Source organism: Serinus canaria, chromosome 22 (assembly GCF_022539315.1).
Source record: "Serinus canaria isolate serCan28SL12 chromosome 22, serCan2020, whole genome shotgun sequence".
NCBI lineage: Eukaryota > Metazoa > Chordata > Aves > Passeriformes > Fringillidae > Serinus > Serinus canaria.
In genome coordinates this window covers 4,295,426-4,309,373 of record NC_066335.1, presented here as the reverse complement: position 1 = coordinate 4,309,373, position 13,948 = coordinate 4,295,426, and the positions used below count along the sequence as shown (strand labels likewise).

At 46.0% G+C, this 13,948-nt stretch overlaps 1 protein-coding gene across 2 annotated transcripts in view; it reads right to left on the bottom strand.

The window, feature by feature from the left end:
- Positions 1-13,948, bottom strand: part of DPYSL2 (dihydropyrimidinase like 2) — a 52,162-nt gene that overhangs the window by 25,645 nt on the left and 12,569 nt on the right. For both annotated transcript variants that reach the window (XM_018922711.3, XM_009097715.4), the window contains exons 2-3: positions 13,066-13,154; positions 11,647-11,831 (exon numbers count right to left, since the gene is read on the bottom strand). In XM_018922711.3, coding sequence (XP_018778256.1) covers positions 11,647-11,831; positions 13,066-13,154 — 274 coding nt within the window. The remainder of the gene's footprint in view (positions 1-11,646; positions 11,832-13,065; positions 13,155-13,948) is intronic.

Genomic DNA, 13,948 nt, shown 5'->3' with positions numbered 1-13,948 from the left:
CGTGTGATGAAATCTGGTGAATTTATTGAGCTGTACATTCTGTCACAAGTCATTTTATTGAGAGGCTGTAATTAAATTCAGCCCTGGTAATTGCACAGGTCCCTACTTAGAAGTCTGGAGTTGTCAGGCTGCGGCTGGAGGAATATTCTCCAGGCACTGATGTGAACTGGGAGTAATTCTGTGAAAGCAAGAGGAATAAAATCAATCTCTGTGACCTGAAAATCAGGCCCTTGACTGACCCATATTATCCCATAATCACAGACCTTATTTCATCCAGGGGCTTCAAATTCTCAGCTGGTAAAATATCACAATTTCTTCTACCTTTATGCATCATGGCCCTTCTATGTGTCAAGGAATTGAGCTACCAAAAGCTGTCTCATCCAGTAAAAAGCTATTTTCAACAGCAAAAATTCTGATTTAAGTATTAAACCCCAATTTCCAGCTAAGCAGCCCTGCACCCATCCAGAGACCACAGCCCTTCTCTGAGCTCAAAAATCCCAAATCAAGCAATCCAGAAGAGCCTCACACCTCCTTTTTTCTGATTCCATCCCAATTCTTCCTCTAAACCACACTCTGGGTTGTGGGTTTTATCTGGGAAAAGGAAGGACAGCAACAAAATCACTTTGAAGGAAACTGCTCCCTAGACCTGATGCACCTCAGCTAAAGAGAAATTAAATTAAGGATTTTCTTCACACCCTGGCTCCAGCAAGCAGATTTCCTGCTGTGTATTTGTGGGGATTTATTCGCACAATGTTTTATTCTTGTTCCCCTCCCCCTGCCCCCCTTCCCCAAGAAAAGATACTGGAATAAAGAGATTATTCTGAAGAGACAGCCCTGCACAGAACAGCATTTATGGTGCTAATACAACTACCCAAGGACTGATCTCCTGTACACACCTGCCAAACTCATAGTAAAGGCAGCCTAAATGACATCACATGTTGTTTTCTGTCAGTTCAGATCCAGCTTATAAGACCTGATGCACAGAAATCAGAAGCTGGACCAGGCTCAGGAGAATCAGACACATCCGTGCTCCACTGATAACTTTTTCAGACTGCAACACTCCCTTATTCCCTCACTGATGTCATACAGATATTTCACTTGCCCTTTTGGCTGATTACATCCAAAATACAATTAACAATTTGAGGCCAGCTGGACACAAACATAAAGAATTCATACAATAATTAATAACCCTCCCCTGCAGGTGGCATGGCAGCATATTAAGGTCAGATCAAAGAAAAGGCTCCATCTCTTCCCAGTACATATTTATTGTATCTCAGGAGGTCACCATGGCAGAGAAGGAGGGGAACCAAGTTCAAAAGAGAAATGTAAGTGGTTCCAAGATTTATCCTTTCTTTCAGGCATTACTCCACACTTGAAGGCCATGAAAAGAGCACACAGAACTTCAAAGGCTTCCATATGAATTGGTCTGTAATCCTTGAGGGACCGAGATAGAAAAAAACCTCTGTTTGTAGCCATGACTTTCAAGTCAACACAAGAATTAATAACACATCCAAGGGGCAAGAGCTGGTTAGACACAGGAGGGCAAAAGATCACGTGCCACGATCCAGCCCTGTCCCTCTCAGGTCACTGGAGATGTGTCCTGCCCCTTGGGCTTTTTCCACTCGCTGGGAAGCTGGAACAGTTCTGGATTAGCAATTTTCTCACCAAGTTTTGGATTCTCACCTTCATGTCACGGCCCAGGGTTGTCTCAGGGGTGTTGGAGATGAAGATGAACATGACTGTGGGATGCCAGTTTTTACAATGGAAATTTGTAGTGGTCCTGAGAGGGCTTTGTGTGTTTGGGATTGGAAAAGTTGGTGGTTTTCCCCCTCAAAAATAAACTCAATGTGAAGAGCTCTGATTCTACACAAGCACTTTTTATTAACACAGCTTGTGAGAGAAATGGGGAAAATAAAAACCCTGTATTTGTCAAATAAACATCTCCCATGCCCGGATGAGAACCAGACACTTCCTCTCCTCATGACTGTAACAAGGTGACATCATGTTCCACGGAGGAAGTTGTCACCCACCACCACCAAACCACAGCCCCTTCTGCTACAATACCAGCAGTCCCCGTCCTGTTCCCACTCAAACCACTCTTACACAACTGCAGGCAGGGAAGTGAGGGCTGAATCAGACCTAAATGTTTATGGAGAAAATCTGGTGGGAGGTGCAGCAGAACCTGGTTTCCACCAAAGGACAAGGATCAAGCAGCACATCTGCTCCTCACACAGCCCTTTCCTGACCACACCTGCCTATCTGCAGGTGTTCTCTCCACTCTGTGGCACTAATATTGCCTGGAAATCAGCTCTTGTGCTTGCTGAAATCATTAACCTGTGGGAGGTCCTAACTAGGTTATCCCCTGTTTAAACAGGGACTCCTGTGGCATGTTCCCCAAGCTGCTGAACTTCCTCTTCCAGCTCTGAGCCAGCCCAGCCTGGCTGGTGTCTTCCTAGACCTGCAAAGAGTCCAAGGTTTGGGGCACAGAGCATCACTCCTGGGCAGCACACGAGCTGCCCACCCAAAGAGAGACACCCATCCTGTGGCAAACTGGTTTGGGAAACTCCTACACACAAGATCTAACTTTGGTTTTATCCGTGCACCAAGTCTTTAGGGGCAACTCTTGCTTTCTACACCTCAGCTTAATTTCCTGTCTCAAATGTGGTATTAGAAGGAAATTCTTTACTATAAGGGTGGGGAGGCCTTGGCACAAGTTGTCCAGAAATCTGTGGCTGCCCCATTCCTGTCCAAGGCCAGGCTGGATAGGGGTTGGAGCAACCTGGGATAGTGGGAGTGTCTCTGCCCATGGCAGGGAGTGGGACTAGATGGACTTTAAAGTCCCTTCCAACCCAAAACATTCTGGGATTCCATGGACAGCCAGAATTGCCCCTGGATCTGGGCAGGATGGCTTAGTGGGAATTGCTCCATAGAGCTGCCACCTTTCCCTTTATGAAATGTTTGCATTGCAGAAGGACTGACTGGTTCAGAGTCCTCAGCTCTGGGTTCCATGGCCCAATTCTGCTTCTAAGAACAGGCTGCAGAAGTGTGTTTTCTCAGCTGCGCTACAAAGGCTTTCCAGAACTCTTTCCATTCACAGTGAAAAGAGTCTCTACCCATCAGGCAGAAAAGTCCTTTGTAGCCCATCAGTAGCTGAACTCTTCTCTTGGGACACTGATACTAATCCTCAGAAATCTAATCTGAAGTAAAGAAAAGCCTGCTGGACAGTATCATTAACTGACAGCGACTCTGGAACGAGATTTTTTTGAATATTGGAATATTTGAACAGAGAATCCTGTGACAAAGCCCCTGGCTGCTGGACTGGCCTTGCCTGGCTTTTCAAGGAGTCTGGAATCTTGCCAGGCCCATGAAGAGCCCCAGTTTGGAGGCACAAACCACTCAGGCTGTTGCAGTTTAGGAGCCTTCCCCCTTCCCTGCACCAACTCAGTGCTGTGCAATAATTTGGGAGGGGTCTCCAGGAACTCCTTCCCCAGTTCCTGCTGCTTGGAGGCTGTGCAAGGGAATTTCATTCATATGTAAAACACCCCCATTGAGTCCCCCAGATTCCAAAAATATCCACGCTGTACATATGTAGCTGCTTCTAGGGACAAAAGCAATGTGCTGGAAACATACTCAGATAAGTGGCTGAAAGGGAGGCTTCTGAAAGCTGAGCCCTTTTTGCTGGGCTCTGAAAACCAACCAAAGCATCTCCCAGTTCACATTTGCATGTGATATCTACAAGTTCCTCCTTTTACCTACAATAGGAACCAAAAGCACTCTCCTCTGGATCTACAGATGTCAAGTGGGAAGGACAGGGATTATCTCCTTACTTCCAGTGCTGCCCACACCAGCTTCTCAGGTAGCTCTTCACAAAAATAATCACTTTTTACTTATGATATGAGGCTCTAGGTGAGCTTAATTAATTTGAATTAAAACCACAACCCCTCAGCAACAAAGCCACCTCCCATTATAGACAGGCAGCAACCAGCATGGAGAAATGGAATGACATTCCCATTGTCACAGAGGAGGTCCCAACACCAACTGCAGGGTATCAAGGGAAGAAAAGAGCTCTCCCAGAAGCCATAACTTGTAAATGTCCATCCCTACATTCCTTGCAAAAGCACACAGCTTCCATGGGAGTGAGGGCTGTGAAAAGATGCAGGCACAGCCCCAAGCTGCTAACAACTGGCAGTTCCTGAGTGTGATTTAAGTGTGCCAGACAGGAGGAGCTCATTTGTATTCCTCAAACAATTCTCCCTCTCACCAGAAAGATTAAAAAAAGAAATCCAGTTTCTAAGAAACAGATGGGATCTACAAACTCTAAAGGCACTGGGGCTGAAGGAAAGAGGGGGGAAAAAAGGCTTTGCTGATCAAAGACATCAAATCCCACTGCACAGGCAGCACTCTAAATCCATCCCAAGCGGGGAATCCTGCAGTTGGTTACAGCCTTTGCTTCTTTCAGGCTCCACTTGCTTCCCTCCCGTGGCACACAGAGCTAATTTCCAACGTGGAGAGCTGAAAGGTCCTGCCTGACCAGGGCATTTTCTGCTGAGTCAAGCCCACAGGAAGGCAAAAGCAGCCAAGGTGTTGAACACTGGTGGGGAGGCGAAAATTCCCTGCCCAGAAAAACGGCCAAGGAAAAAGCTGGAGGTACCACTTCCTGCTGCTTCTTTGAAGATCTTGTCAAGACTCGAAGGTGATTAAGACTTCATCTAGCAAGGCCTAACCCACATGCTCTGAAAACCTATCACAAGCAGTTAATGATGCTATAAGAAGCAAGGTGGATAATTTCATTTTATTTTTTAAGATTTTTTTTTCCATCCACAGCAAACCTGGAGGAGCCAACTTTTACACCAGGCCCCATGAAAACTTCTTGTACATTTTCCATTGATGTAAGTGGCTGGGTGAGACACAGCACATCAGAGAGAGCCGCTGGCTCTTCTGTGTCATCTCTAAGGCCTGCAACTTGGGGAGGAGAGCACTGGACAAAGAAAGCAAGAATTTGGGGATTTTTGGAACTTTTCACAAGGGCATGTAATCATAGGGCAAGGAAGGTGGCCTTAAGCAGGAGGAAGGCAGGTTTAAATGACGTATTAGGAAGAAATTCTTTATTATAAGGGTGGTGAGGCCCTGGCTCAGGTTCCCCATCCCTGGAAGTGTTTAAGGACAGGCTGGACATGGCTTGGAACCATCTGGGTAGTGGGTGGTACCCTGCCCATGGCGAGGGGTAGAACAAGATGATCTTTAAGGTCTCTTCCAACCCAAACCATTCAGTGATTCTGTAAGAAAAGCACTTCAAAGCAGCTCTTCAAGCAAAAGAACTCTTCCCCCACAGTGGGAAGGCAGCATCATTGATCCCCAGCATTAAATGGAATAGGAGACATTAAGTGCTATTGCATCAACAGACAACACAGGTTAATTTCTCCTGAAATACATCTCTTTTTGGATGCATGAAAAAATCTAAGTCAGTCACATCTGCACTGTCAGAACTGCTGCCACTCCAGCACTCGTGTGTTCCAAACTAAACCAAACTCCAGCACGCGTGGAATTGATTCCATCCCCTCCTTCCTGCACAGAGAGAGGCTGGAGCAGAATGGCTCAAAACAAACAAAGGGACCCCTCACCTGCTCTTTAAAAAAGTCACTGCTACCAAGAGGCAGAAGGATGGAGAGGAGCAAGGGGAAGGATCCCCAGCAGCTCTAGGGAAGGAAAATAGGGAAAAATCTCCTGATTGACTCAAAAATAAGCCAGCCTAGACTGCAGAGGTTTCACAGGACTACAGCCCAACACCAGGAGGAATGATTTCACCTTTCAGCACTAAGGGGGGATGATGTCCCAGCTGAGTATGTGACAGCCAGCATTAAACACTCACCACACCACAGGTCTCCTGCATCACCCCAGACACAGTCATACAGCCCCCGAGTCCCTGTGTGCTCCTCAAGGATCCTATTCCTCACAGCACAGAGAGGTGGCAAACAATAGCTCCAGCCCAAAGGGTCAAAAAATGCCTCTTCAGCACACACAGAAACACATAACACATCTGAGGTCTGCACAGCTGTTTCCTCCTGCGCTCTCTGGCAAAGGACATCAAGGACTTGGCAGATCCCCATGAGCCCCCACTGGAATCCCCACCAGAACAATGGGGGATCCCATCCAGCACTGCTGGGATGCTGGGAGCAGAGCAAGCCCCAGACAGAGGCTGCACAATCCACTGCAGGCAGAGCCTAATGGACTTAGAGGGGTTTAAAAGCTCGGGAAGGGAAGCTCACACCAGAGAACTGCCCAGCTCTGCTTACAGCCCCACTTTCTCATTAAGGATTTTAAGCTTGCCCTGAATGAAAGGTACAAACACAGCAGCAGGAAGCTGGGAGCTGGTGAAGCAAAGAGATTTAGGGTGAATCGGGGCCAAGGTTGGTTTTGGAGGTGTAAAAAGGACCAAGGGGAGCTGGAGAGAGGAGGCACAGGGCAGGAGGGACTCTGCACCTCTGTGTGGTGATGTCATTATTCCAGTCACAGAGAGCAAGGATTCCCACTCACAGAAATCCCCAATAATGTGTAGACATTTTCACTACATTTCTAGAGAATTAAACATTTCTTTGGGGCAGAGGAAGTACTGCCAGAAAGAGAAACGAGTTCCAGAGTCAGGGCAGTCCATCTGCAGGGCTGCTCCCAGCGCACAGTTCCTCTTTCATCTCTGGGTGCAAAGAGAAACAAAACTGGGGCTGGTGCCCGTGGAACGATGCAGTGCTGTGTACACACAGCCAGGGACCTGGAGAGACACTGCAGCTCTGTGGTTGCTGCTCTTGGATGCAAAATACTTGGTTTTATAATGCCAGCTCAGCCACAAGTCCCTGCCTGACCACGGCTGTCACCTCCTTCTGTCTCTGCTTCCCTCCTCCTCCTCTCACCATTTAGACTCTAGACCAGCACAGGACTAACCCTAATAATACAAAATAAATGCACCCAGTCAGGTAGAATAGAATTTAATCACCACTGCTGGGTTTAAATACCACCCCACACCCTCATCCTGTCTAAACCCCACTTTAAGCTGAGACTATCACAGAGTCTGATCTCCTTTGGGGCATTCTCTGTCACACTTAGATCAAAACCCAAGCAGTGAGGAATCATTCCTGATTAGAAACATCTCCTTCCAGCAAGGTGGTGATCTTCAGAATGACCTGGGAGGCCTGGTGTCACCTCACTTTGAGTTGGATTGTAGCTGGGCAGCTCAAACCCTGCTCAAACCCCTGCCATGCAGCCCACAGGAGCTCTTTAATAGCAGGGTCAGGAATTAGGGAGCCAACAGCAGCCCATGCGAGGCTCCCCTTCATTTCCTGAACTTCCCAAGATACACAGGCTCCCCTCCCCAGCCTTCCCTCCCCATGTCATTAGGATAACTGCTGCTCGAGTTCAAAAGGCTGCTGGCTTCCAAGCCACCAGGCCAGAAAAAGCTATCATTTCTCCCACTGTAATTTCTCTGTATGATTATAACAGTGGTTGACTGAGTCAAGAGAGGCAATGTCAGCAAGAGATTTCACCCAAGGACAGCAGATACCAGAGAAGAAGCAGAGTCTGGGAGGAGGGGCTCAAATGTGTGTGGGAGCTGGCCTGGATGGATGGAGTTCTCACTGGGACATTTAACAGGCTCAGGGATCACTCAGCCAGTAAATATACAGAGCTTAACTTTTTCATCCCTTCTGCAGGGCTGGGAGCAGAGAGGCAATCCTGCCCTTGCTCAAATCAGGGGGAGCTCTTCAACTGATTTTGATGGGGATTTCACCCATCACAGTTAATCAGCAACCAAATCATCAACAGGCTCCAGGAGGCCACCCTGTTCCTAGCAGGGATTCTTCCTCCTCCAACAGCTCCAGGGATTGGGTTGTATGCCGGAGTATTAACCTAGCTCAGGTTGGGAAAACAGGGACTCAAAAATAGGTGTGTCTTGTGCAGAGCCAGGCACTGGCCTTTGGTGATCCTTGGGGACCATCCCCTGCAACTCAGGATGGTTTGTGAGTCTATGAAAAATGTCATTTTTAGCTCACAAAACTTTGGCCTCTTGTAAAGGGCAACTTCAGACAGAGTCCTTTTCCAAAACCCTGGAAGGACTGGTCTCTTTCCATGGAACTCAGGAAAGTTTAGGGAAGCAACTAGAACAGGTTGGAACATATCTAATACTCTTCTCTCCATCAAAATTCTCTGTGGAGCATTCTGGAATTCTCCTTTCAACTTAATGCCTAAACATTGCATTCTGACATTTCAAAAGGGCGAGAATCCAAGTTTTTTTCCCAGAGCAATGTTATCCTAAAACCCAGAGGGAGGGCTTTTCAGCAAACATACCCACACCAGTGTTTTTCTAAGGTGGGGACCAAGAAAAGGACTGTGCAAATTGTCACTGCAGAAAAACAAAGATATCACAATACATCATTTCAGGCAAAACCAACTCTGTTTGTTCCTCTGTTAGCAAAGTCAGCTGGAGCCTTGCCTCTGGCACTGCAGAGGGGAGAGACAGAAGGATCATAGCTGGAATTCCTGCTCAGATGGCCTCAGGGGAGCCAGCAGAAAAAGCAATCAGCTCTAACTCCTAAGTGAAGCAACCTAGGGAGGGCTCAGGAAAGCAAGGGACAGAGAGACAAAAGGGCAGACTTGGATCCTCACCCCCAGCCCCTTTTCCCTGTTCGGCTGGGAAGCCCTGGATTGGAGCCAGATCTGCTTCCCACTAGGATAAATGTGCCCTGGTGCCACAGAAAACACACAATTGTTCCATTTGACACCAGGACCCATCTGATTCCCCTTCCCTGATGCTGCAGGGATGAATTTAGAGGGGAACAAGCAAATGAGGACACGGCTTGGAAAAAGCAGGTTACATTCTTCTGCATTCCTTGAATGTGTCTGCCATGAGAATTCAAGGGGCAACATTGAATTTCATCTGAGCTGAAAATGAGGTTCACCAAAGCAGATCCTCCAGATGAATTCCTGGCACTGCAGATCGATGCCAAAATTCACCTAAGTCAGAATTTCACCCACAATTTTTATAAACCAACCATCAGTGGAAACCTATCCAAGGCTCTCGGTTCAATTTTACTGAAAACCACATGCAAAATAAATATTTCTCTAAAATGATTGTAAAGTAAACAGCCTTAAAGTGCCCCCCAGCACAAAAATGTGAAATAAATTGAAGCATGAAGCTAAGGAAGCTGTTTGTGTGCCCAAAGTGAGGGTTATGCATAGAGCAGAGAAACAGATGGAGTAAAGGTATTTGTAACTAAATCATACAAAGTTTGCTTAAAGCACTAATGAGGAAATTGGGTGTTTTTTTCCACAGATCTCATATCCATAAATAGGTGGTTTTTCCTAAAAAAGACTGAAGAACAGAGACACAGCTGGATACAAGTCCACAAGAGGAGCAGATTCTCTTTGCAAAATCTCAGCATTTAAAACACACAATGACATAAGAGTGTCATTTTCAGGCTGCAATTTGTGATATTGTGAATCCAGTTCACTAAATATTGTCCTCTTAATCATAAGAGAAAAAATGTTGCCATCCACCACAACTCCCACCAGCTCTGGGGAAGCCCAAGGGCCACCCACCAAGAGAGTGTTGACCAGAGCTCCACTGTGGAAGAACTTTTCCAAATGCTGTAATTTTGCTTAGAGAAACAGCTGAGCTGACACAGGGCAGAGGCTACAAAGCTTTGAAGTCTACTCATCAGGATCATTCATCCTGCTTTCTGCTGCTCCAGCTGCTGATTCCCACCTACCAGAAACAATTAGTCCTTGCTGCAGTCTCAGGAAGATTTTTTTGTTGTTCAGAGATGATTTTGTATTTTGGTGTCTTTATCTGAGATACTCAGGATCTGGTTTAATCCCTAGCCTCCTCTAAATGGTTTGCTCATGGACATAATCCAAATTATGCTCATTTTCACGGCTGTAAAAGGAGAAATTGTAAAATGGGGTATTCTCCCCCCACCTCCCTAACTCAGAAAAGCATTACATTATCATTAGTGAAGTATTCGGGTACCACAGGCATAAAGGCCATAAATATTTACACACATAAAAGATTTCTGAAACAGGAGGCTCTGCAGAGGCAAAATTAGGCATCCAAAGTAAAGGGCTACTCCATAAAAAATTTGCCAAACCAATTTCTACTTTCAAAAAGTGCCACTGAGGGGAACAGTGCTGCTGAAAGGTCACATGCAGATGACAGAGAATGTTATTTTGATCTAATTCAACTTAACAAGGAAGAACAAAATGATAATTCAAGTGTGAACCAGGTACTCTAACAAAGGAACAACCAGTGAAACAAAGTCAATGAACTAAGGCTGAAAATAAAAACCATTTCAGTGCTATGGATTTAAATTGACAGCAAAGATTTGAAGGAGAACTGGGTATTAGTGTGCACAAAGGGACCATCCACAGCCACATCTCTGTGCAGGTGAGATTATCTTCAGACACAAACCTCACACTCTGAAGTGAAAATGTTATGAAAAATAATTTCCCAAGTTATTTTAAGAGTATTTCTTTGAAGCATCCAACTAAGACCTACTTCCAGCCTCCTGTCAATCCATCCAAGTCCACCCAGCAGGCCAGGGATCAAGGACTGCTCACAGCCACGCTCTGAGGGATGAGGATGTTCCAGTCCATGCAGAGCTTGGTTGGAACTGAGGAGAGTTAAGCTGGTTCCTGGCTGTGCCTAAGATCTCCTTATACCCACAGTCTGGACAAGAGACACAGACACATGTTCTGAAACAGCTTCTTTTATCCCTCTGTACCTGAACTCCCCTCTTGTGGAATGGCAGCACCTGAGAGTCCATGAAAGACTGTGAGATGCTCAGATCACTTTTGGATCACTTCACCTTTATTCCTCATTCCCACATGCAGCAACACAGCCTGGGACACCATGGCAGATTTTTACACCTGATCAGCTGCCCTGCAACAGAGGGGTTTGGTTTTTTCCTCTGGTTCAAACAAAGCTACAAGGTTATGACTATGACTTGCTTGTGGATTTTTAAGATCCTGTGGCCAACATAAGCAGGGACAGATTGCCTCAGGAATGACTTCCAGGCTTTTTAGAGGCAGAAGGGATTAGATTAGATACCAAAAGTATCTAATCCTGCTGCCAGCACAACAGTCTGCTTTTTTATTTTGAGGTATTTTTACTTCACAATTCCTCTCTTTCTCCAAAGGAGGAGATGAGCACAAGTGGAGCTACATTAAAAAATCCTGGCGGCTAAAGCAGATCCTGACATAAGTGGTCCAGTTTTCAAAGACACACTGAACACTGGCATCAGGCTTCTGGGTGTGAGAAACACAATAGATATCTCTCCACAGACAAGAGACCAAGGCACAGGAAGGGGGGATCTGCTCCTCACTCTGGAGCCAGAGGTCACAGAGAAACTGGTTCCAGCAGGAGCAGACCCAAAAGCCTGCTGAAGTCACACCACCAGCAAGGGAAGACAAATGAAATGAGTGCCAACTGCAAGATGGGGAAATCCTGGGGTCCTGCTTTTCCACCCCTACTCCCACAAGTTTTCCCGGCAACCTGGCCAGGCATCACCCACTGGTTCAGAACAAGGTGGCTCCCACAGCTCCTGCTCTTATCTGGGAAAGAGAAAAGCCCAGCTTTGCTGGAAGAGGAAAGCAGGTACTTACTGATCATGGTGGTGCCCCCAGCCAATGCAGCCTTGGTCCCTTGGAAGAAATCATCAGCAGATGTCATTCCCTGCTCTGGCATCTGGAACCGGGTGTGGACGTCAATCCCTCCAGGAATCACCATCCTGCCGTGGGCCTCAATAGTTTTCACTCCCCCTGGCACGATCAGGTTCTCCCCTATTTGCCTGGGGAAAAAGGTTTTGAGGAGCAGGTCAGGCACATGCAGGTAAGCAGCCTGTAAACAAACACCCCTGTGCTACTTAGCCTAGCTGCAGTTGTCTTTTTCCATATAAAGCAGGGCACAGGAGCAGCACACATAGGGTGCTTTATTCTTCCCATGGAAGCAGCTGCCTAACGGTGAGTTAAGTGTGCAGCTCCTTCAGGACTTTGGGATAACATTAAAGGAAGAAAAAGAAGGAGCCCCTCTGGAAGGGGCTGCACAGGTCACTGATGATTACTGCACCCTACACAGCTTTTCAGGGGCTGGACTTTTTAAAGCAGCAGCTCAACACTTGATTCCAGCTCTCTAACAGCAAAGTGGTTTGGGAACACCGAAAGAATTTTTGCTTCCTTATTTTCTACCTTCCTCTCATTTGTAAGCATTACAGAGTCCCTACAGAAACATAAATTCAAGCAGATATTGGTTACCAAATTCCTGGTGAGACCCTCAGAGGTCTCTCCAGTCCAGCTCTTCACAGACCTATTTTTAGCAGTGCAGTAGTGGATGCAATTAATTAGCTGTCTCTGGCTGGCTCCTTTAACTTTTAACCTTGATTGAAAAAGCACATGTGCTGGCTGTTTAGCCAGAACAGGAAAATTCCTTGTTTGTAACCTCTGGCTTGTCTGTTTTTTCCTAGGAGTAATTTTCCAAAGAAATCTGTAACACATTTAACGTGCCAGGAACACATGTTCCAGGCCTGAAAACACAGAAAGAGGTCTGAACCTCTTCTACTACAGGGTCCCTTTTTACTTGAAGGGGGGTTGGAGTGATCTCTGCATCACAGACCCAGAGAAGTCAGCACTGCAAGAGACTTCCAGAGGTCACCTAAGTCCAGCCTCCAAGTCTAAAAGAGAATTGTGTTAGGATACTGAACTCTGAATTCAAAATATCTGAAGTCATAACTCAGTGAAACTTTACAGCACAGATAACTTCAAACACATGTGTCATCTCAGCATGGGGCTGCTCTCATGGCTAAAATTAAGCACATGTAAGTACCTCCTTGGAGCCAGCAGGGTTTAGGCCCCGTTGTTTATTTATTCAATACCTTGCTTTTAAAGCTCCTTCATTAAACACCAGGATAGACGTGGAAATATTAATTTTTCACTGTAATTTAATAGATCTCTCCGAGATTAAGTTATTCCAGCCAATCTGCAGTGCATTTCTGTACATACCCAATCCCACCAGGAGGCTTCACTTACTTTATCAACCCATCCTCCATGTAAATGTCTGCATAGAAGGACTGGTCGTCATTAACTATTTTACCACCTTTGATCAAAAGACGATCGCTCTACAAGAAAAGAAGCACAGCACAAGACACAATTATTCAATGGGAGAGCTGACAGTCTGCAGTGTCACTCCAGAGATGAAAGAGGAGGGAAGGCAAGAACCTATGCATTATTCACCAGCACACATCAAAACACAAGTCAACTGTTGCACTTTCAACTGGAAAGATAAAATGCTTTATTTCATCTGCAAGGCCTTTCATCACTGATGATCCAAAAAAAATCCAAAATCAGAATGAGGAAAGAGGTGGATTCCAGTGATCTTATCTACTCTGGCAGCTTCACTCCTACCTGAAGCCTGCCACCATCACCTGCAGCAGCAGCACTAAATAGCACTTGGAGGGATGTGTTAGAACCACATCTCTTATTTCCTTCTGCCTTGGTCATACAAAATTTCCTATATGCATCCACACAGCGGAGTCACTGCTTGGCTCAACGTGAGTCAACTGCTGTCAGGGAAATGGCCCAAAAGTCTGTTGCCAGGGGTTACACAACACAAACAAACTCCTTTGGTCCACTTCAGTGATGTTTCGATGCAGTGGATCCAGAGCACCACTGCAGAACCAGATGGAAATGTGCACGTATTTAGCAAATTAGGGTTAAGGGAAGGATATACAAAATGGTTATTAAAATATCCTCAAATTAGAAGACAGTTTGGCAGAACAGGAAGGTAATTACAAAAAGGCAGCTATCAGGCAGCACAATTTTATCCCAGCCCAGGTTACAGCTTGCTTCTGCAAGATTTTAGGTCAAAAACAAATGTTGGCTTTTGTTTTTTGTGGGGTTTTTTTTTTTTTTT